Source organism: Spodoptera frugiperda, chromosome 15 (assembly GCF_023101765.2).
Source record: "Spodoptera frugiperda isolate SF20-4 chromosome 15, AGI-APGP_CSIRO_Sfru_2.0, whole genome shotgun sequence".
Classification (NCBI taxonomy): Eukaryota; Metazoa; Arthropoda; class Insecta; order Lepidoptera; family Noctuidae; genus Spodoptera; species Spodoptera frugiperda.
This window is the reverse complement of record NC_064226.1, coordinates 3,490,217-3,516,358: the sequence shown is the minus strand read 5'-3', so window position 1 is coordinate 3,516,358 and position 26,142 is coordinate 3,490,217. Positions and strand designations below refer to the sequence as shown.

Sequence of the window (26,142 nt, the reverse complement as noted above, 5' to 3'; positions counted from 1 at the left end):
CCAGCCAGCAACGTGCCGCCATATTACTTATACATTCGCCACAAACGGCTAATCTGAACGCAGCCGAGAAAACTTGCCGTGTTTTGATGTATTGCAGTGGAGATACGCAGTTGGACGTGTAAAAGGAACACAGAATGGGGTTAAGACATTTTTGTTTGGTAAAGAATTAAAACTAACTTGTTAGTCGAGTAGTTGGAAGTCTGACTACTAAGTAAGGGGACACAAAACTACGCGAAACAATAATTATTCTTATTGTCATACCTGGTATCAAAATATTCAGAATCATTAAACAGGATGTAAACGAAACGCTCCCAAACACCGCATACAGGTGATGGTAAAAAACGAAATTTATTTACGAAATATTCAAGAACTCAATGATTTTTGTAGCGTTTTTCGGGAGCATTTCAGTTATACTCCGTATTAAGTGGTCGACCAAACAATCAAGACAAAAAGTTGCTTAGCTTCGTTACAAACTACGGCCATAAAAATAGAAATAAAATACAACTGTCAACAAAATTATCTAAAGTCGTAAAGTTACACAAAATTTGTCATTTAAGATGGAGTAAGTAGGTACCGGTGGCAAACTTTAAAACACTCTATTTGCATATTGACGGAAACTCTTAATTCAATCCGATGTGAAACGGAACTCGTACTAATTCCCTTTAACCGAGTTAAGCCTGCTTTCCATAAACTTAACCCTATTATCCCTTCATAAAATCACACTTTAAGATTTTTATCGTATTCGATACGAAGTTGCGAGCACTCTATTTATAAAAGAGATCGTAATTTCATTAGTACTCACAGAACGGTCTTAATGCAAAACGGAAACGCCTCTCCCTTGAGACAAACTCAATTAATTCCCTTTAAAACACGAGTCCCTCTCAATGAAAGCCTTTAAAATTTAAACACATTTTGACTATTTCAAAGACGGGGTGAGGTACATAACTGTATTTGTATGATAACATTTGTAAGTGTCCAAGTAAAATCTTCGATGTATAATGAAATGTGTAGTCGGGATGATAGGGTTGTGCTGTGCGCATGTCAGTAAGTAACTTGTTGGTTCGCCGAGCGGTGTTGAACGGCAGTGCGGCGCGGTACCGCGAGCGTCAGACTTGTGTCCGCTTGTGAACGCATCCGAAACGCCGGCTTCCGAATTCGAAAATTTTCCGGTCGGTTTGTTTTCGTACGCGCTAATTTGAAATTCGAATGAACTTTGATTTGTTTTTGGATGCATTTTAAAAGTTTTAGTTCTTATTTTAAAATGTTTCCGCAATAATATTTTGTTATTTATTTACATTTGACAACTAAATAAAAAATATTTTTTATTACAGTTTTAAAAAGAAAATGTGAGTCTTTTAAAAGTAAACAACATCTATGGTTCATTCCAATTTCAAATACGTAAACCGTTAAAATGGATACGACGTAAACAAACATTTGATTTAAGAAAAAAATGTGTTAAAATGTACTCAAAAGTGAAAATAAAATGACTGTAAAGTGATGTGTATGTAATGATGGCTGCTAAAATTCTTGTTATCGCTTGGGCGGCCTGGCTCGCGTTGCCATTGGCAACGAGCCATCTAAATGTTCTCATCAGCCAAGCTGAAGTAATGAAGTTGTTAGGTAAGACTGGATTTGATTACTGTTCGAATAATATCTGAATTTCTCACTGATATTGAGTTTGGAAACTATTGATTAGTGAAGGGATGGCTATTGACTTTGAATTGTGTTGTACAGGCACAACTGTTGTTTGGAGTGTTTTCGCAGCGTTCTTGTTTGAAGTTTGTTTAAGGCCGATACCTGATATGATGATTAATGTTTATTAGAAGCAATAAATACATTGGATTTATTAATACTCACGTTTGAAAGAAATTTATCTTGTTGCTTGTTGAAAACGTTTCGACTCATTTTCATGTTATGTTTGCTGAGATGAATGAATGTTTATTAACCTTTTTTTTGGATTCAGACGATTAAAGCATGATTTACATTTTCTATACTTATACCCTGTTCTAGATTTTTTTCTCATCTGAAATTCACTAGTCGCTTTGAAATTAGAGATGTTATAGAATTAAAACTAAACAAGAGGAATAAGTAACTGAATTATACTATTCCGGCACGAGGAGCAAAGTATTTTTTTTTTTTTATCTAGAGAACGGCTTAACGAATTTGGAAAATTTTGGTCTTGAATAGTTTGTGGAAGTCCAGGGCAGGTTTAAAAGGTGCGAAAAAAAATGTTTAAGGCGGTATGAAGTTTTTCGGTTCGGCTAGTCGAAAACAACAATCTAAATCCTTCAACCATAATTGGGTCTGACAACAAGTTCAATAGTGCTTTAAAGCTTCAATACTTAGTATATTTTTTGTTCTACTCTTCACTTATTTATATTCACTTGATATAAAGGAACTCTACAGAAAATCCTATATAATATATTAAGAAATCTCACACAAAATTCTTAAGGACTTTATAGTGGAAACGATAAAGGTGAAAATCCCTTGAATTCAAGCATTATAACACGGCTTATTCAAAAGCAAAGTCGTAAAAAACTCGCTTCATTAAAAGACCAATGAACCGAAACCTTATACTCCATTAGTCACCAATTTACTAATACTTTTCCACACGTTACTTCCTTATCCAAACAAATGCGGATGACGTCACAATTTTACCCAACTGCCAAAAAGGGAGTGATGTTTGTTTCTATTTACACACGTCTCATATCTGTGACACTATCGAAGCATATAACACAAAGGGTCTGGCTTCAGACGTCATCCCCAGTTTCCGAAGATCAAAAAAATGTAATTATCTACCCTCGATCTACCCTCAACCATTTATATTTGTTCTACAAATTCGACGTATTTCGTACGCAATTGAGTTTGTGTTCAATGTTGAGAGCGATACGAAGTAATTTGTCTTGTTTCTGAAGAAAGAATGTTAAAATAAAGAACAAAGAGATTGGAGTTAGTCATGTGTGTAGATATTCGTATTGAAGTATCTAAAAATATACGTAACAATGTTCATTTCATTAGAAAATACTTATCTGTGTGTTTTTTTTATAAATATTCCATCTAAAGGTTGTCTGGAAGAAATCCTCATTGTGGATTAAGACCGCCCATTGTACCAACGCATATTACTCAAAATGTATTTAACCTAGGCTACTTAAATGTGTACAATAAAGCATGATATACAAATAAATTAAATAGATAAATACTTTCTCATACAATCTCTCAACTGATTCTGATTTATGTTAAGACTTAATAATGAATAATCACAAGTTTTATAATCATCTCCTGTATTATCACACGATTTTAAATAATAAAATTATCTTCTTAATAGATTTTTTAAAATCAATAACATTTAATATTACTAATAATAAAACATTATTGACCAGCAAAACAGGAAAATCAAAATTAACGTATCGTGTCACCGTGAAAACGCACACAAAGCTCCACTCTACCACTAGTTTATTACTTTAGGGAGCTCGCGACATCAAGACTATCCGAATTGGAATCTTATTACAGATAAAAGAAACTTGCCACCGTGCAATGCATACGCAACGAACACCCGAATAACTACGAATAATTCCGAATGGCTCCGATTGACTCATAAACCACCATGTCATGAGATAAACGGAATAAAAATGAGTGTAATAGTTACTGTGAAGGTATACTCGTATTTCTTGCGATATTTTTGCCGCTATCTTGCTCGTAAGAATTTTTTTATCGTAGAAGAAAATGTATGGAGAAAATTTATTCGTTGGCGCTTATTTTTCTTTTTGAAACTGTAGATGTAGTTTACAGATTTAGATTTTGTATATTTTGTACATATATTTTAGGTAATGCGTACAATGGATGGTCTTTTATCTTATACGCAATGGTGCTTTGTTCCAGACGACCTTCGTATATATTTTTAATGTAGGTATATTTTTCAAGATTTGAAGATTTTGATAAAAAAGTAATATTGAGATATTGAACTAAAGTGTATACCAATCAAATATATCTTTCCAATCCCCGATTCCCTAACAACCCTTACATTCCTTACCCCCAAAGGCCGCCAACGCAGTTGTTTCGGGTGTCCATTGGCGGCGGCAATTGCTTACCATCAGGTGATCCGTTTGCTCGTTTACTGGATTATACAATTTCAGCAAAATGTATTAAATATCTTACAGACCAAAGCCAAGTCAGATTATAATCATGTCACACCAATAAAAACCCATCAAATGATCACTAATAAAATTCCAACAAATGATTCATGTCCAATCAACCGCACTATTACGACACTAGTTCAACAACCCACTCCTTCATTCGATCAACGAAATAAAATAAGAACAAATGACAGCTAGGTGTCAAAAAATAATAGACTGCAGTGACATCTGTCGGGAAGGGGAATTAATGACAGTTCAAACATCAATTTGGGTGGGACCTTATCGCGTCGCGCCAGTGTGGGGTGCCAACTACTTACGTCGATGCAGGATGCAAGAAGAAATAGAAGGTCCACTTGAACCAAGTCGATACATGCTATAGCAAACCAGTTTACCATGGTCTCGCCTAGCAAGATCTTTTCTCACATCCAGCGGTCAGTTTATACTGGTTGCATAGGTTGATTGTGTAGCGACGTGGACACATAATACACACCCTACTATATAATTATAGTAAGTATCGAAGGGGACTGTGATTTGATACTGACAGCTTTATAACGAGACTGTTTACTTCATGTTCACGTTTTGTATTTACCTTGGGTCGATGTGAGTTGGAAGAAAATAGAATTGAAGCAGACAGAAAATGTTCAAGATTAGTACTTTACTAGCAGTTGCCCGCGACTTTGCCACGTAAAAAAATTCGGAGAGAATTTAGGCTTTAGATTTTTTTTTCTAAAATAAAAGTAGCCTAATTTACATTAGCTAGCTGCCAATAAAAGTCCCGTCCAAATCAGTCCAGCCATTTCAGTGATAACCCAGAACAAACAAACAGATAAAAATTGTAAAAATCATTATTTTGATTTATGTATGGTATTATATCAATATATTATGTAATATTGTATTTATATATGTTTAGTAAGAAGCATTGACGTTGCATTTCATTGATATTGCAGAATAAGCCATTAAATAATAACTTTTTTACATAGACATAAATAAACATTCATCAAAGTTCTAATGATAAATAATTACTGTTTACATAGCACTTCTGTACTTTTCCATAGCATACGATTTAGTCTAAAGAAGAGTCGTCTGCATACGTCGGCCAAGATAATTGGATGCTTGTTTTTTTTACGCAAGTAACGAGTGTAGAATGCTGCACTCAGAGGAATGCGAATAAAACTGATTGGAATTTAATTAGTTCGTGTGACTGGAAGCTAACTCTGGAACGAAATGATTTATGTGCCATAGAGTATTATGAAGGAAAGTTATTACTTATATAAATTAAAAAGTTAAAGGTACGTCTTTAAAACTACTTATCTGGGACTGTCAAATATACCGAATATAAGGGTTTAAGCGAGACCCTAAAAAAGAAAATATTATAGTATGTTATTTAGAAATTTGGGCCTCCGGCAACCTCACTCTCGTAACGAAGCATAACGCAAGCGTTATTTCCCGTCAGTTTTCTGTAAGTCCGTAGTACCACTCCGGTCGAGCTGGCTCATTCTTGCTGAAGCTTGTTTCTCCCACACTTATTTATATTATTTCCAAAATACATACATTGTAAAACATTAACCGTAATAAAACCACCAAAGAAATGCATAACACACCAAACTTACCATCAAATCCATCTCAACAATATAAAGTTTACGACACACATAACTAGGGCCATATAAATTTATCAGCAGAGAATGTTAGCACCATATTAAGTATAAGGAAATAAGCCACTTGTTGATGATGCGTGATGGCAAACCATTACACTAGCCTCAATTTATAGCGGAGCTGATATTGATATCTCTGACCTTATTACAAAGTACCTAGGTACCGCCCCGTTTTTGGCATAATTATAATATTATAACAGATTGTTGAAATTAAATTTTGATGAAAATTAACTCCGTAGTAGGTAATTATAACGTTATTTATGGACGTGTTTGAATGAGCTATGGGTTGTTCGTTCGGAGTGAAGTGTGCGTATAAATTCGTCTTAGGGTGCAGAAATTGTAGACCACACTGTACACTATGGATGCATTAAAGTGATTTGATTTTATTAAATGTACCATGATAGCTACATGGTACATTTCCTACTACGAATATGTAATAGGTAAGCTGTGAAACTATGTGACTGTTTCCACTGATACTAAACTGTGTACTATGTAGCTATGTTACGAAGATGTAATAGCTAAGTTGTGAAACTATATGACCGTTTCCACTGATACTAAGCTATGTAGCTGAGCGAGGAAGATGCACAGCTCGAGTATAATATGATATATCGATAGTAGGGAAGCCATCCATAATACGCATCCATAGCACGCCTTTTTCCATTTGAATTTATTTTCAAACGTTAACTTCAAACGCAAGATATATAACACCTATTTTCCAATTCAAATAAAGCACTTAGCTTCACATAAGCACGTAACAACGAAATTCATATGTTTTGTCTACAAGACGTTTATGTGCCACGAACGGCCAGTAACTCAGTTTACTCTGACCTAAAATACATGACAAACTGACGTTTTGTGCTTATCCAGCGCTTGAGTAGTAAAAACAAGACGTACGACCTAGATATACATTCACATGACTAGCTATTTTGAGTTGTATGTTGTTAGGTAACAGAATTTTCACGAAATTTTAGTTTGAGCTAGTCGTTTTATACTAGCTAGGCTATTTTGTAACTGTCAATTCGAACGTTTGAAGTGTGGTCCATCGCGTTCTAGTCACTTATTGGTCGAGATTATTCTAACAATTAATGAAATGGTGGACCCCGATCGAGTTCACTTTAATATTACAAATTGAAAGTTACAAAATAGCCCAGCTGGACAGAAATTTAATCAAAAGGTCTTTAAAAATATGATTCAGCTAAGTGTTAATGTACGAGTATATGTATACCTCATACTTAAGTACAAATAAAATTATTAAGTACTAAATCTAAAATAACTTTTGTCTCATTTCATTAATAATCACAATCGATCACGATCACACTAATATTTGGTACTCCTACTGCATATCTCTGCATCACCCAATGTTGATTGTTAGAGAATGCCACCCAGCATTAAGTCTGCGACCGTCTGTTATATACAGAAGTGTAAATAAATTAAAAAAAATCGTATCACTGTCTTATAAAAACAAAATTATAATCTACTTACACAAATCCAATTTCAAAACCAAACTAAAATAATATCTTTGCCAAAATAAATACTAATAAACATCTGATGTTATCAACTAAAAAAAATACTTGAATGAAAAATGACCAAAAATTCCTCAACGTACGTTATCTATCTATCTAACCCTTCCGTGCTAAAACGGGACACGTGACAAAGTTAGTAACGTGCTGCCATCTACGAATCGCGTTACAATATAATTGGACAGATTTCCTGACATTTTTCATATCAGTGTTTCGAATAGCCACGGCAATACATCATGGTGTACGATTCAGAGGGTTCGTTAGAGATATAGAGAGAACTAGATGGTGTATGCTTAGTATGTCGAATAAAAATAAGTACAGTTGAAAGCTATACCCGAATTTAGTAACACAAAAGTTAAACACAATAGGGATGATGATGGGGTATGAAAATTAAAAATCTAGTTATATTTAGTTCGTCAGTTTGGTAATAAAAAAATATTGGACACATTTTTAATTTTGTTGTATAAGGTAACAATGCTTAGATAAAACGCGTCAAAGTTTAAGAGTTTCCACTCCTTGGTAGACTACGTCATTTTTACACTTAAAAACGTCTAAAAACAATCAAGTAAAAATATTCACAAAAGCTTCATTAAAAAAATAACATACTCGCACCTTATCATATCCAGTCAACGTACATATGATATGTGGCGTCCATGGTACAAATTGACTTAGATTTAATATGACATGGTTGTTGTCATAAGTTATGACAGGAGTCATTGATGATTTTAATGGGTGTACGCCGTGCGTGTCAAGTGACTGGTATGTCATTTAGTGGTCTATTTTTGGGTATTATGGTATATGGGTATTTAAATAATTAATGAATTATGTGTAGAAATGTGATATTTCGACATTTCAAATATGTGATGTTAGATATGAGTCGTTATAGCTACAAAATGGTTTGTTTTATATTTTTAGAAGTGAAATAAGTTAGTTTAATTGCATAGTCTTTTACTTTTTAATATTATCTCAGTTCGCTTTCCAGAAAAAATGTAAATGTATTTACAAAAAATTCAATTATTGACAAAATATTCATTATTGACAATATAAAGCCGATAAATGAGCACACAGATATTTTGATAAGCAATCACCGCCGTCCATCGACACCCAAAACATCAGAGGCGTTACAAGTGCGTTGCCGGTCTTTTGGGGGTTAGGAATTTGAGGATTATTTTAGGGAATCGGAGTTTGGGAAGATTGAGAAGAAAGAGTAATAATTGGGCCTAGCGGTAATCTCACTCTGTCAACGAAACATATTGGTTTTCTGTGAGGCCTTTAAGTACCGACCACTAAAAATAAAATAAAAACATAAAATTTTTTCGCACCCAATAAAACATTTGATAACCATCTCCCGAAGGTCTTCATAAACTAGGCTCGATGTACAGACTTCGTTTGTTACAATGAGGGCGATAATTCAACAGTTATCATTTTTGGCCGCAATTTGCGTTTCCAAGCCCACTGGGGGTCGTTTGATTGGACATGGCGAGTTATAGCTATTTGTTTTTTTGTCCAGAAATTTATTGCAGTTGATACACCGTGTCGTTACAAAAGAATGCTTTTTTGGTAACACGATGGTTCTCGCTATCTTTTTTACTTTATATCGTTATTGGATTTTTTGTTTATGCGTGTGTGTGTTACAACTTTTTTTAATGGGGAAAAAGCAAAACAGTGTATAATGCAGTGTTTTATTTTTATAACACCCATATTCCAACCTAAGCATGATATACATATGTGTTGTTGTAATATCATGTAAGTTGTAAAAAAATATTATTTTAAAAAAATCCTAGAATATTAAAATCACAACTGCTACAGTAGCAGCACGATGATCGCCGCGTCGTGTGCCGTGAAATGCTACTCATGAATATGAGCCTCTGGCATGGCTTGAAACTAGTCGAGTTCCTCGTCAAACCATTACGTGAGTAAGCCGATAACATAATAAATAATTTAGTATGTCTCACGAAAGTAAAATTATAGTACACTTTCAATATAATATTCACAACAAACTTTAACAACGCTTTTCAACCCAATAAAAGTTGACAACCAGTAATAATACCATCACGACCATAATTCTCCAATTTTTCATTCAATTATGCACTTTACCCTTAACATTTCAAATTCCGTCTCAAACTCGAAGCTAATAGAAAATGTCAAAGGGACAATTAGGTGCACTACAGTACATCTAGGTACGTCTAGGTCTTGTTCTGAGACCTATAAATAAGGGACATAGTCCACCGTGGGAAGCATCTGGTGTCCGTCGCGACATACGGAACCATTTGTCAACCCTTTCCTAGGCAATTACTGTTTAAGTCCGAGGAACTCTGAAAATTAAATGTCATTCCTGTAACGTGTATAAGTGGTTGTTGAGTTAATAGTCTATGTTTATGTACTGAATAAACTGTTGTTAAAATACAGGGTTTCTTGTCTTACTTGAAACAGGTAGTCAGGTAGTGCAAACATTGTTATTTATTTATGCTTTCTTCAATATTGGTTTGTATAGTTGTTTAGTAGGGTCTGTCGTTTAGTATTAGCATTGAACTTTCGCAGGCTTTTTAAAAATTGGGGTCTTTTAAAAATTTAGGAATAGTAAAGAGTCTGATTGTGCCTAAGGTTAATATTTATCCCTACGATAGTCCCTATAACACATATCGACGGTTGAAAGGCTAATTGATCCAAGCGAATTTTTTTTGCGATATTGAGTTAATATATATCATTTGCTGGAGAAAAATCACTGATTCCGAATATGTATTTAATTCAATATCGCAAAAAAAATGTCGCTTAGCTCAATTAGCGTTTCAACCGATGATGAGAGATGAGATCCCAATATTCCCTATAAAAAATTGACTAATAATAGCATATCAATTAAAAATAAAGTCTAAAGCAAATTGTAACTTACATACATTCGAGTTCTGTAAGTACCTCAAGGAATCATGAACTTAAAGACTATAATTACGATGCTAACTAATGAGAATTTAACCAACATTATCTATAAAAGCTAATTTCCCAAACTCCTACTATCTGAACTACCATCAATATAAAGGTGCATATCCGTAACCTAAACAATCTGGCGCACACTTAGTGGCAAAGTAAACGAACCGCGAAGTGTTTACGTTACGTGCGACTCATCTGTACAGTGTGAAAGCGTCCTTAAGTCGGCCACGAGTGCACGTGCTTGATAGACTTATTACTTGCTTATAGTATCTCGTATATTTTTATTTTTTAAGGGAGATGTTTGGTGCTATTTTTTTTATTGTGTTAAAAGGTAATATGTTTTTATGTGATTCATAGTAGTAAGTTTAAATGCGTTTTCATTATACATATTATACTGATGACAGTTTAAATTTCATTACATTGCAAGAATGTAATGCAAACTCCAAATAATTGCTGCTACTCAACTAAACTCATTCGGTTACTCGGGAGCAGAAAATGGAGTCACTATCAATGTTTTACGAGATTATTACAGAATAATTTATCTAGAAATGAAAACATCATAATTTTTTTGCTCCCTAGTATAATTACAATTCTATTTTTCATAATATACTACAAGGATTATAAAAACAATTATTCCACATTAACAATACACTTGTTCCTGAATCAGCAAGAGGATTCACTTATATTTACACAGAAGTAGGTACAATTTCGAAACTTCTTCTGTTATTTTTACCGTTGCAAACTTTGGGAGGCAGAACCAACCCGCAGAGGAGGCGGACCGCAAGAATTATTTATGTTACACAAAACTTCCACTCACCACTTGTTGATGGCGAAGTTACAGTTATTTTTGCTAAATTATGACCGAGGAATCTCAGATGATAATAACAGGAGTCACCCTGGTGTACAACTGTAGGTATATTATTTTATTCAATGTGTAAGATTTTAGTTTGGAGAGAATTAGAAGAGAATCCAATGTACTGTAAATCGAAATAAAATAATATGTCTACTGATGAAAGCCGTGGCCACCAGGCATGGTAGGGCAAGTGTGTTTTTCCACCAGAAATGTGCTACGGTGCTGTGAATGCGTCGGGCTTCTGACAATCATATTTTGGTACACATAGCTTAGCACTGGTGGAAACGGTCATAGGTATAGTTTCACAGCTTAGCTGTTATACCTTTACCTTTTAGTTACGGCCTCAGTAAATAATGGACCTAAAATTACAAAACGACCTTCATTCAAACCACTACCCATCAAAAACCCCACACATTAAACAACTTCCTCAGAAAAAAAGAAGATATTCCACTGAAACTTTCTCAACATATTATCTCCTGGTTCGCCGGTCAATAATACAATATTTGGCCTCGAACGCGGTCCACTTGTTGCCAAACCGTACGTGCGTGTATCAAGTTACCCCTAAAATAATATCGTTGTGGTCCCATAGACCCGCCGCAACATTTTCTCGGAAATTAAGCGGAAGACAGACATTTTTTGCTATTAGATCATGATAATATATTTTTGTATGACAATGGAGACGCGCTGTTGAGATCAGAATATTGATGTCTATATTTGGATCGCGGATATTAATATTCTTGTGTAGGTATTGGGGGAGGGTAATATGGTATGTTGTATCAAAATTGTAGTATAGTTCTTTAGAAAAAGATCAATTTCAAATTATTGGAAGACTCGTAACTAGGTAGGTATTTTGGAACTTTAGCTGCTAACAGCTGATAATGCGAAAGCACGCGCGTGCCCGAAATTTTGTTATTCTGTTATTGGGATAAAAATTAAACTAGTGAGTATACAAAAAAAGTTTATTTGGGAAAGTTGTTTGTAATCATGTGTACAATCACGTGTTTAAATATCGTTCACTAATTACCAGTCACCCTATAATTACTAGCACAAAATAATCAATACTCATAAATCTTAGTACACCTAAAATATACTAGTTTCAGTATGTTTTTGCCCAGTCACTATGTTTGACTAATGGCTCTCTTGTCGCTTACAGCTGGGGGCTCCCATCGTCATTGTATGACTAGGAAGCAATTTAATTTCAGTATAATAATCTTTATAATGCGGGCTGTGAAGCGTTAGTTCAATTATAATTATTAGTGATAATAATTTTTGGAGAGTATCAAGTTTTTAGATTGGTTTTAGAAATTAATTAGAAATCATACAAATATTTTCATCATATTAATATTATAAATGTGAAAGGTTGTTTGTCCGTAAATCACTCAGAAACTACTGAACGAATTTTGATGTAATTTGGAATACAGAGTTATTATTTAATTGTGACAGATTTTAATCACAACTTTTGATAAAAGTATGATATTACAATCTTATTTTTAATGCGCATTGAAAGTATTTTTCCAGAAATGAAAGATTACAGAAAATAATTACCGGTATGTGAGAAGCTTATCGGAAATTTAATATCTGTATAACGCACCCATATGCATGAGAACATGAAATGTTCATGTTTAATCATCCAAGTAGCTCGTACATAATAATATGTATATTAAGTGCATACATCTGACGACACATAATAAGATTAATATTATCAAAACCATCTACATTCGACTATACATTAGGCCACCTAATACTGCTGACAATTTCATGACAAAAATGAGGATTTAGGCGTGCAAATCGATGTTTTCTATTCGGCTAAAAACTACTACACAAAATCGCAACGATCATATAATATTAGGTATTACGCCTTTGTATAACTAATACAAAAATCGTCATTTTTTTTTCCTTTTCGGAGTGAGGTAGGATACCCAAAACACGGGCAGCATTGCAAAATATATTATTAAAATAAAATAAAATTCCCGAGGCATTGAAGCGATGAATCAACTAAGACGTTAATGACGTAAAGTTATCAAAGGAACTCTGTGTTTTTATAAAAAAAAGGGGGTGATAATTAAAAAGGTGAATTTTAACGAGGCCGATTGTGAACACCTCAGCAGTTGTCACTGGCCATCAGACATTCGCGTAATGAGTATAATATTTTATATTTTGGAGTGAATTTTTGTGTTTAGGTTTCGTGGAAGGGTTTTTTGTTAAAATAACCCTTCTATTTTGCTTCGTTGTCGTCAGGGAAATTACTTTTATGTGTGTGTGTGTGTGTTTGTAGAAGTACAAAAAATATAAATGAAATTTAAGCAAAGTATCTATATATAAATGGTCTTTGATTTTTAACCTGAAAAGGAGAGACATCGTATTAGCCAATTAAAAAAAAAAACAGGTAACATTTCTATTTGCACACTAATTTACACCGTGATTTTTGATATTTCTTAAAAATACTAGAAAACAGCATGTCATTTATCACTAAAAATAGAAAATCTACATAATGGATTCGTATGAAAAACAGTGGGTTGAAAGACGATGTAGTGACAAGGATTGAGAAGGGAACGTTACGATGGTTTGGACATGTAGAAAAGATAGATGAAACTAAAATTTAAGAATTCTTTCTTAAATCTATACAGAGCGGATATGAATGAGATCAGCGGTAGAGGACTGCCTAAACGGACATATATTATATCGACCAGATTGACGATATATTAAATAAGGGCCAAATTAAAAGTACCCTTAACCGATGAGCATGCATGAAAAGACTGATGACTGTTGATGAAGCGAAAAGTGTATTATAAGAGAATCGTATTAATTGACGTTCCATAGTCTCTGTCTACCCCGATGTGAGGCAGACGTGAGATTATGAATATATGTATGATTTTGAATCTAAAATAAATTTGGCACAGAGATACACTATACCATATTATTTTATCCCAAGAAAATATACGGTACAGTTAAAACAGTTATAGCCAAAATATGACCAGTCGAACTACATTTTAAACTACAAAGGCACATTAAAATTTACATAGCAAAGTTGTAAAACTAACTTTAACAATAAAACTGAACTGTTGTTGTTAAAATTACAACTGAAAAACTTAACTCGGTGAACAATGAGAACAGTTAGAAGTCACATTGAATTTCGATCAAAAACTTGAAATTGTTGAATACATTTTGGGAACGTTGCGTCAATTGGTCTAAATAAGAGAATTGGAGTTGAGCGGCTGTTTCTTCTGATATTAGTCTCGTTTCTTGCCTTTGATATTGGCTGTGATATTCCTTTTAAAAATGGTTTTTGGATAGGTATTTTTTGGTGTTGGGTCAAATGAGTCAATTGATAATGTAATATTTAAGTTTCTTTTGAGGATTCGGTTTTAATTAAATAGTATAATTTTATGTTGTGGCATATTTATATCATAACTTTCGTGAGATATACTAAATTAATTACCTACAGTGGCAGCGCGACAGTCACCGCATCGTGTGTCGTGGATATGAGCTTCTAGCACGGCTTGAAACTAGTTGAGTTCCTTGTCAAATAATTAAGGGAGTAAACCGAAAAACATAATAATTAATCTTGTGAAATATTGTTTTTTTGATTGCTGGTAAAAAGTCTCATTTTCCGCATTATCATCCCCAAAACTTTTTTTTTTTATAAATTGGATGAAAATAAAAAATACTGGTTATTTATTTTCCAAGACATTTGAAGTACAAACAAAATGTCCGCTTGAACTTTCGCTATTACTCCCCTTCGAGAGTTTAACGTAATTTCTGACCTACTTTTAGCTTGATAACTGTTCCACTCCTAAAGGTCGAAGCTTGATGATAAATAGCTCACAACCATACATCAAAAGTGGAAGAGCCATTCTTTTTAAACGGGTCGGTTTGACCAGAGTTATACTAGTGTCTCAAAAATTACGTTTAATTAGTGTCAACTAGTGAGTGCGAGTCCATCTAAAAGTAAAAAACTCACTTGTAATTTACAATTATTTAAGAACGGCTAAAAAAATTCGCTAAAAATCTAGTAAAAACTAGGAGACCCTGGTTCTAAGCTACCTACCCACTAGGTTTCTTAGAAATTCTTGTCCGTCTGGACCTAAAATACTTTCCATTCAAGAATTTCCAGAAAACAGGTACCTACAGGAAAAATGGGATTGTGCGTACGAAATCGAGATCAAAAACTAGTCTCTTATATAAAATAAGGAAAGATAAAATTTTAATGTCTCGTATCTTTATATGGATGTATGTATGTACGTATTTCATGTAGATACTATGTGTTGACAATTGCTAATCTACAGCTACGATGGAGTGTTCATTACACGCAATCACGAATCAATGTAATACCGTAATTAGTCATCAAATGCCTGGTTAATTAACTCAATCGGATCTTAAATTAAGATGTAATTACATATAATTGTCATTTAATGTCGTGCTATAATTGTACACGGTTATATTGTTATCCAATTGAAATATTGTTTGTTGATAATATGGCAGGCTGAAATTAGTTTCCTATTATATTAGTCTTGTTCTAGAAACTTCTTGTCTAGTATCGTAGAGCGTATTTCTTTTCAAAAGGTCGGCGACGCACCTGTGCCTCCTCTGGTGTTGCGGGAGATCATTGGCGGCGCTGTTCGCTTACCATCAGGTGATTCGTCTGCTCGATTGCGTTCTAATCTATAAAAAATGTCCAGACATGGTATTAAACTATTAATTAACTAAATTATATTATGTTGGGTTTAATAACTATTTAGTTTTCTGCTCACAGCTTCTTTCACCGAAAGGGGTAAAAACTACTCTACATCATTCTTTAGTCTCCTATCTATCTCTAGATACAAATATCTCTGCAATCAAAATTTATTAAAAGGATAGGGAGTCCTATTTCTATGTATGGACAAGGTTCATATTTGGTGATCCTTTATCTAGAAGATTCAACTACGAAAAATTACGAAGCAATATTTCGCACCTATCTTTACTCTAACAAGACATACTAAATATGACTCATTCCTACAACAGATCATTCAATACTAAACCTAAATCATTATAATTTACAATCTAAAATCGCGAAATACGGTAAAACGCAAACTGGAATTTATTACATAGATAAAGAAACTTCGAAGAGGCGGCATAAATTCCGTTAGCAGTACTTTTGCCGTCCTCTACACTTTGTTACAATGAAGTTAGGTGATAAAAATAATTCCAAATTGTTTTCTGGGTAACGTGAGGGAGTACTTACCATTAGCATTAGTAGCTTTTAAGTTTTTAGAGGTGTTGTTTGCGTATAAATCATATTATGTTGTACTTTATTTACATGTGAGTAACAACGCATTATATCTTTGCCTGTTTTAAATAGAGTAGAACATGTTGTGCTGGCCTAATTATTTCGTAAAAACGTACTCATGCTAATAAGGGATTAATATTATTGGGATTGGGATGCTTAACTAAAAATATCGAAACTAAATCAATGCTTTTTTCTAAGTAAAGTTATCTACTAAAAATCACAGTTTACTTATGTGCATTAATGGAAAGAAAGTTCCACTATTTTCCTGCTTTATAAAGCGGAGACACACACTGCTCATGATGAAGAGTCCCTCTGACGCGAAACTAGTAGAGCTTTTCTCCATTAATGTAGTGATTAAACCGTTATTTTAGTTTGATTATTGATTTTTAGTTAATTTAGTAAGCCTCACGACAGTAATTACAAATACAGAGTTGAATATCATAAAGATATAACAAGATCATAACAGAAAATAAACATTACAGCATAAAAGCTACTTACAAATATCCCTCCAACAAAATCTACCATTGATTTCAACCCTCATAGTGCAAGTGCCAAAAACTACACAAAACAACTTGAGATTTTGAATCCAAATCTTGCTGACTAATATGAATATTAGCAACACAGCGGAATCGTCCTTGAAAGACTCTCCCTGGCTCTTCGCCAGTAAAACAGACTAGATAGTAGATAATCCAGTATTGAAGAAAACATACTTGTTACAGTACTGGACGATAAATATTGCATTTTTTCGAAAGAAATAATTTTCGGTGTAGTATTTTTCAGATTTAAGAGGTTTTAGGGATACTACCTGACTTAAAAAGTGGAGACGGTTTCCCTTTAACAAAAGTTTTATTAAAGTATAGTGTCCACGACACTTGAAACGACGATAGGCTATTGTATGGCTCGTGACTGTCGCGACGTTGCCATAATTTTGTGTCTGCTTAAACGCAAAATACCTAGCAATTACAATCTTTACAATCAAAACGCTTTACAATCTTCAATAGACGAAAGCGTGTGTGCATGTCGTGCAACATACCTACGTAGAGATTGAAAATAACACATTCTAATTATAAAATCTTTTTATGAGTTGAAGAGACTGTTAGATTAGTTTTAGCAGCAAATACAGTGACGTGACCGCTTTTGTCTTTCTAAAGGCGATCAATGTGCCATATATAATAATATATATGTTATCGCTATGTACGGTAAGTTCATGTTGGCAAAGTTTGTTTGTTACTCTTCTATCTTGTTCTCTAGTATATGTTTGGAAGAAAGTCCAGTAACTAATGTTAGTTCTGCACGTTATCTGATTAGTAGCTTTAGGTAGAGGTAAAGACTAGGATGTGGGATCGTAAACATACGGAATGTAGTGTGTGTAGTTTTGTTCGTGGATGTACCTATAGTTAATCTCGTCTTTATATTAAGTCTGTCGCTGTGTCTTGTTGGTAACAGCAGTAGAATACATTTTGTCACCAACATTGCTCTTCTCGTGGGTTAGAGCAATAGTTACATAACGAACACACAAAAGTTAAACAGTCGAGAATTATACTAAATATTGTTAAGTGATATTGTTTACGTAAATCGACTTTGACTTCTCCCGCGTTAGTTGAGGTGTGTGTGACGGAGTGTCAGACTCTCACTGAATAAAAACCACCCCGTTCCTACACCTGCTTTTCGAGCCGGAGCCCCGGTAACCACCTAGGCATTCCGCAGCTCCGGGTCGGATATAATACCTACTAAGGACAAGCAAAACAAAAATGCTGAAAATAAGCCTAGCATAAAAACCTATACAAAAACCTCGCTTACCTTACCTTATCCCAGAAAATATACCTATTTGATGTAGAACCCTGATTAGCGGAAGACAAAAAGTTTTATCTTTAGCCACAAAAACAGCTAATTCTTTAAGCACGGTGAATCACAGGCGCGGAATCCTCGACATTCCTTCAGCATTATCGTGTCAACCCAATTTAAATTCGTGGCGAAAAAAAGAAACAAAATGGCGTTCGTTGCTCGCGTGTTTACCGAACATGGAGACAATAAATAAGCCTTTATCGCCATTTTAATAAATGTACGGGGAACCTCCTTAGAATAAATAAACGGTGTTCAGCAATAAACCGACGCTCCAAAGAGTTTTCTTTGCGACACAAATTTTACATAACGTCTTTACCTAAATCTGAATATACGGAACCAGAAATTACTAACGTTTCACCAATTATGTTAAAAAATTGTGCCATTATTTCCACAGGACGAAATAGCTGTAAAAGATCTATTAGAAATAGAAAAAAAACATTAATTTCTGAAAAATACTTAAACTTACCTTCCTCAACCTGACAATCCAACCCGTGACCTCTCGATTGATATGCACAGTCCACGGCTACGGACGGGCTACTGTCCACGCTATGCAGGCTTTCGTCAATTGACGAATGTATCTTACGTAGAAATAATTAAAACTCTGTTCACGTTTGTGGCAACGTGGCGTCTACCGCACTCACCAATATGCTACTTGCGTCATTTGAAGGATACATGCATTCGTCAAATAACACAACGCGAACAAGTAGGCCTAACAAGGCAGAAAGCAGTCTATATAAATAAGTCTTATAAAAACATACGAAGCATTACCTACAACTAGGTATTTTATGAATACGCGCGCTAGTTACATATTCATACGAGAGAGTCGTTAGCTGATTATAATAACAGAATTAGCCACAGTAATTGCTCGCAGCTAGGAAATTGCAGTCAGTTATTCAGTTACTGTGTTTGCTAATTTTCCATAGTTCCCAATCGCTTTTTTGTTGAACTAGAATATTCTGATTAATGAATTTGATAAAAAACTCGGTCGAACAATTTTTCGTTGGATACGAATTTTTAGTTCTATTTTTATACGGTTAAAAATAGCTAATAGTGCATGTTGAACGGTTGAGTAAGTAGGTCATATTTAAATTCAAATGAACGACTACTATATTGGGATATATTTGTGTTTGTATATCTCTTTTGGATTTGCTTGCTTCGTACTACCACTGATTTATCTCTGCATCACCTAAAGGTTTGGCTGGTAGAGAATGCCTACACCATGTGTACATATATGTGTGCATAAATAGCTAAATAAATAAATACTATAATGCATCGAAATTCTTAAAAGAATATTTCAACCCTTGGGCGTTAATATCACCCAAAAATATCATGACACAAACAGTCTTCAGTAACTACCTCTTTAAATAAACAGAACTCCATAAAAATCAGCATTTTTACATCTCCAACAAAGGCCAATTAAAGACCAAAATAAATCACTCCCAGCTAATATCAAACCAATACCAAAGCCTTGGATTTTACTCTCGAACATCAACATAAAATTGTACTAAAAGTCCTCTTTTGAGGTCTTAAGTATCGCATGGAGCCCAGTGGTGTCGTATCACCTGACAATTCGTAGTATAATGGTTCATTAAACCGTGGAACTGGAGTGCGTATCCTCGTCAGGGAAGAGGAACTTTATGAGAGCATTAGTGTCATTTCCCTGCTCGTTACGCACTTTTAAATAGCATTCCGGAGCTGTTATTCGAAGGTCCTTTTGTTTTTAGGAGCTGATTCTTTGAGTGTGATTTGGTAGTGATTAGTTTTTAAAGGTAGATTGGAAAGAAGGGAGGTGAGATGTTGTAAATATTTTTGCAATGGAAGAGCTGCTTTTGCTACTGTTTTAAAATATTTTATAGTCATAGCTGTAATTACATAAACATGCACCACATCATCATATCATCCTACATCAATAGCCTTTAAGTGGTGACTGCTGACCATAGCCTCTTCTCGCAAACAAAAGGTTTGAGCATTAATTACTACGCTTGCTGAATGCGGATTAGCGATTTTAAACTTGTAATTATAAATTATAAGCCCAGGTTTCCTTACGATGTTTTCCTTCACCGTTTGTCGACGGTATCAAAAGAAAGTACATACAACTCAGAAAAAGTCACATTGGTACTTAATCCTCCAGGCCACCACGACAGACGGACAGCACACAAACAATTAAAGCTCAAAATCACACAAAAACAAACAAATAAAAGCGAAAACAGATCTGAATAATATTCTCTGAACTACCAAGTACATACACGATCAACAATAGCTTTAATATTCAACTGCAACTGTGCAGTGACTTTCCGCTTAATTAATTTTAATGTTCTGCAAAGCAAACAAAGACTATTTTATTCACTATCAAAAGGATTTTTTAACCACCAACCGAATAAGTCTGAAAATGGTAATTTGTTAAACTAATTCAGTCATTTGCATACTGCTCTGGGCGATAAAAGGACAAAAGTGAGCATGTACGGGTTAGTTTTTACTTTTTTTTTCTCTTGGTTTGAGCGTTATGGAGTCAATTTTGCTGGTTGCATTTCTGTTAGTTACTCTTTTGCGTCACTGAAGATTCTATTTATTTATTTTTTGTTTTTGTCAGTCATTTGAAAACGAGTCTGATACCAGAAGAGAATAGAAATAGAAGAAAAAAAAAATAGAAAGAACGACAATATGTTTAAAAATAAATCTTCTATGAACGTTTAAGTACGAATCTCATATTTTTAGGTCGGGTAATAAAAATATTTCTAAATTCTTAAAAATAAGTCGAAAACTGCATCAAAATCGATTCTACCAAACCTCGAGGAAATCGCGCACATACATACATACATACGTACAAGTTAAACTAAGAATCTCCATTTTTTTGAAGTCGGTTAAAAATATAATTTCTTGAGCCAAATTGTTTATTTTCCGCTAAAAGTATATACAAAATCTATAATCGAAAATAATAATAACAAAAACCAATACCCGAAGTTTGCTTCTGACAGATTTCCATTAACGAAATTAATTACATCTCAATATTTATAAAAAAAAAAAACAAAATCTAAAATTAACATTTTCCTGCCTCGCGATTTATAGCGAAACTTGATCCTTGATTAGAATATTTTGAAACAGATTTATATTTTCACACCATCTCTTCGCTTGCATTTTAAATTGGTATTGTCTTCCCCTAAGGTGGAGCATGGCGTTCCCCCTCATCCAAGCCTCATTACACAGCTCCAACTGGGCGCATTCACGCCTTTGAGTAATTAATACCAATTTCTGTCTCGTAAACACCACTAGCTTTAAAGGAAACCGGTTTGCGAAAACATGTTGTTTGTGTGTTTCTTTGAGGTTATTTTTCCACGTGTTTTTCGTGGGGAGTTCCTATTACATGTTGATGATAAGAATACTACTTTAACTACTCAGTTTCTTCAAAATACGTAGAGAAAATCCATGTTATTAAGATATCTGAAGTGCCAGAGTCTGTGATCCTGGGTGTCTTTAAGACCCGAGTGAATAGGTTATTTATGGGTACATGGTCCATTGTAGGTCGCATCATCGGTTACCACCAGGCGAAATAGTGGTTAAGCGTTGACTTATCACATCATACTTCTAAAATTAACCTCATGAAAAATATGGTATTAGAAATACCATATTTTTCATAAATAAATTGCAACATGAGTAGAATCATGACATTATTTTGTTTTTATTTATTTAATCTTCATCTCAAAAATTACAGTAAATGGCGGACTTAATGCCTTAAGGCATTTTCTGACAGTCAACCATAGGGTAGTGCAGAGAAATGAAGCGGTTGATGCTACGTTACCGTTTTAACTCATAACTGTGTAATACTTCAGTATGTTACTCCATACAAAATTATGTTGCAAAATAGTTGTAACATTTTTCAATTACAAGCTATATGTATAAAATCTCTATGGCTCTGCAGTTGAAATTATGGCATTCACAAATGACTCCCCCAGGTCTCATTACTGACGCGCACCGTCTTTGTATAATTAACACAAAGACATAGCTGCAAGGCCCTCACGTATTGTCTACCATTAAAACGTGTAATTCCAAGTATTTTATTTTACTCCCATTTCCCAACAACGCTATTTTATTGTTGTATAGAAAGAAATTATTTGATAATTATTTTTTGATGTATTTTTATTTACATATTTTGGCAAAAGGTTTTTTAAATCTGAAAATTAGATAATTATTATCATGTTTTTGGTGTACTCACGTAATTTATTGACGAGAAACTGGACTTGTTTCAAGCTATACTAGAGGACTCATAGCTGCATTCCGTGAAACCCGACGCGGCGACTGTCATGAATATGAGCCTCTAGCATGGCTTGAAACGTGTTTGAGTTCCTCGTCAAATAATTACGTTAGTAAGCCGAAAAACATATTATAATTAATTTACTATGTCTCGTGAAAGATATAATATATACATAACTATTAATGCTAGGTGCTTATTATCTAGGATTTAAATATTCCTGCCTGATGGCTGAAAATTAAATTAACTTAATATTTTTAAAACGTTGCTCCACACTAACGTTTTCTCCTATGTGTAGGTGCGTTCACAAACACAATTTCACTAAATATTCTTAATATCTTTATACTAAAAAGCTTTAACAAATAAATTCATATCTAGATAAAAAATATCATTAAAATGCTTTAACTATACCACTTTTCCACTGCACGTTACAAAGCATATCTTTTAATTGCAAACCACGGATTTATTTTTATTATTTTTGAAGCAACAAGTCCTCTAGTATTTCTTGCAACTGCTCCGGTTCATTAAAACCAACTTCGTCTTTTTGTTTCTGAATAAATTAACACAAAAGGCTATCTCTTTAGTTACCACATTGTTTTCATTGTATCATATTATACCGAGGTAATGTTTGTTGAATATACATAGTTATATTTCTTATTGTATGCTAATATATTTATTTAAGCTTTATGCACGATCGTTCATTAGGCGGACTTAATGCCATTGGTATTATCTTCCAGTCTAAACTTTGGGTATAATATACTAATTAGATCACTAACTTTTCCTCTCTCAAACACACACACACACACCTCAAACAAAAAAATATTCATTCATGCATACATACATATCTACATACACACTCAAAAGTAGGCCCAAAAATAATAAATTAACGGTTGAGGTATAGCCAAAGCTATTTGTGCAGCATTCTTCTTCTTCCTCTAGTCAGTAGACAAATCATTTATTACCTGTCAAAGTCAAGCCGTACAGTTAAATTGTAAGATATGTAAAGATAAAAATAAAACGTAAAGCAATTTGAACAAAAGAAAATTCGTTAAAATAACACAGAAAATTACTTTACCCTCATGAAAATTTCAAACGCGTCGCAAAGAAAACTAAAATCATATTATTCTAATTCGAAGTGCATTACGGACGATTGCACGGTACATGGGAGTGTGCTACCCTCTAACAGATGCAGGTTCGGTTCCCGGGGGATGTCGCGTCAAATTATCCAACTAACTCTATTTGCTTAGCCAAAAAGAAGTAGTAGTATAGTGTGAGGGTGTGGTTTTGATACTTTAACGTCTTATCGTTGATGTTTTGTTTTTTAGATATCACGTGTTAAAGCTTAGTATATTCTGACTATAAATTATATAAGATATTTTTTTTGAAAATGGCACTTAATTGTATTTTTCCTGTTATTTGTCTTATAACTTCCAACTAGAAACAATAAATTATAATGGCCAAACAAAAAAAAAATCGAATAAAAATCGATCAATTTTCGGCTCCATCAATTAGTTCTCACATAAATTTTCACCGAAACCAATAAACTTCAATATCTCTGATCGGGCACGATAATGAAACATCCCACTCGAACTTAATGGCTACTCATACAAAACACTCGTTCAAACGACAAAATTAATCGTTTTAAAACGGAAAAAAATCACATGATCCAATCAGCGTACATTTCGGAGGCGCAAAGCGACAGTGAAACGGACCGAATATGAAGTGGCACTTTGCACAATTGATGAATCACCACCCCTACACGGGAACGAGTGCAAAATATTCGTAATACCTACGCTACGATGCTACCCCACTTACTTTGTACACCCTGTATCCATTCGGTACACAAAAGATGAATACACCCTGTATATTGCCCAGATGCAAGTCTATTGGCGTTATTCAGCTCGAATTTGTGGAGCGTCTTCAAAGAAAGTGTTTTGATGAATTTATATGAAGTACCTTTCGAAAATTATTTAGAAGAATTTTCATATATTATTATGGTTTAATACAATAATCTACTTATGTATCTATTTAAATGTGAAAAAAACAAATATTTATATATTATGTTAAATGAAATCTAATTTTCAATTATCAAAACCACAAATATTTACATCTATACACTCTAAAATTCAAATTAAGCTCGACAAAAATATTCCATAAATAATTCTACTAAAACCTACGAAAACCACTAAATTACTCGTAAAACACAAAGCCACCACTAATGAAAACACATTTAATCACACCAACAAACAACATTACCCAAGACAGTACCAACCGTAGTATATTAAAATATTCAGAATCTAATTCACACATTCGCAAAGGTCGCCTTTGAGGTGGTCACGTTTATAATTTAAACGTACTACGTACGCTAATGACAGACAATACTCGTTCTATGGGAGCACGGTTATGTCTGTATTAATTACTCAAACGATAATGTACTGAGCCATAATAAGGACAGCCAAATGACAGGATAATGATTATATAATTATATATTAAACTGGAAATTATATAGAATAGCCGCGAGTCTCGAGTTAATGGTCGTGAAGAAAAATTTATTAAAGAAGTTGAGTCGTAATTTTATTTTGCTCAAACTTTTTCATTTTATTAAATTGTGAAATGTAATGTAATGGAATATTTTTATATTGATATCTTTAGAGTGTTGTATAAAGATATATTATGTATAGACATAACGAAGATTGATATAATTATTTATTTGTTTTTATTAATATTAAACGTTTTAGTCTACACCTCAGCCGTTTCTAATAAACATGTACATTGTTTCAGGTCTAGACGCCGAACTCTACTACGTGAGAGAAGGCGTAGTTAATAAATACGCGACCGGCTTCACCGTGCCCGTACCAGCGCATATTGCAGACTTGGAGTTCATGTGGCAAGCGTTGGGCGGGAGACCGGTAAGGAACAAGCTAATTTAAGTCTAGTGTTTAGTGGGGTAGAGGTTAAAATTATTAAACTGCATTTTTTGTGATCTATTTTGAATGCTATTTAAGCTAAATAGGTAATATTGACTTATTTTTTATTAAAAGTTGCATTCTGTTAGATTGTATGTCATAAACTGCATTTAGTAGTTTATAATCCGATGATAAGTTTCCTTGAAATGTACCTTAACCTTTTATCTCCGAAGGGATAGGCAGAGGTGCACATTACGGCATGTAACACCACTGTAAAATATACACCCACTTTTCACCATTTTTGTTATAAATTCCATGTAATAAGGAGTTAAACCTATTGCCGCACACCGGGCACAATTCCAGACCTCGTGCTAAAAACTGAAAAGAAGCCAGTAATCCAGGCCTAATCGCATTCGTGACCATTTGATCAACGAGGCAGTCAAAAATGATTGTACATACTTATTGCACACTTTGTATTAAAGAAAACATGTATGCATACATACATATTCAAACTAATTGAACTTACAGACACGAAGCACGAAAAAATTCCCTCGACATATCACTAGTACCTACAACACGTAAAAAGTTTAAAACTCCATTATCATCACATTGAATAATTAAATTCGTTTCTCTTTCACATTCAATAAAACCTATTAAATTATTTACAATAAATTGATTAATCATTTTAATTACAATTTATTCTTCGACACAAGAGCGTGGATGCCGAATAATTTTATTAACAAACTTGTTTATTAAATTTTGTATTCCATTGAGCAAACGTTTCGTTCGATATTGA

At 33.9% G+C, this 26,142-nt stretch overlaps 1 protein-coding gene across 2 annotated transcripts in view; it reads left to right on the top strand.

Moving 5' to 3' along the window:
• Positions 1-1,083: 1,083 nt before the first annotated feature.
• The window catches only part of LOC118275647 (tyrosine-protein kinase Dnt), a 67,133-nt gene continuing 42,074 nt past the window's right edge, over positions 1,084-26,142 (top strand). The window contains exons 1-3 of one of the 2 annotated variants that reach the window (XM_035593684.2): positions 1,084-1,169; positions 1,332-1,620; positions 25,222-25,349. In XM_035593684.2, coding sequence (XP_035449577.1) covers positions 1,509-1,620; positions 25,222-25,349 — 240 coding nt within the window. In that variant the 5' untranslated portion in view covers positions 1,084-1,169; positions 1,332-1,508. The remainder of the gene's footprint in view (positions 1,170-1,331; positions 1,621-25,221; positions 25,350-26,142) is intronic. The other variant, XM_035593695.2, reaches the window with a different exon arrangement.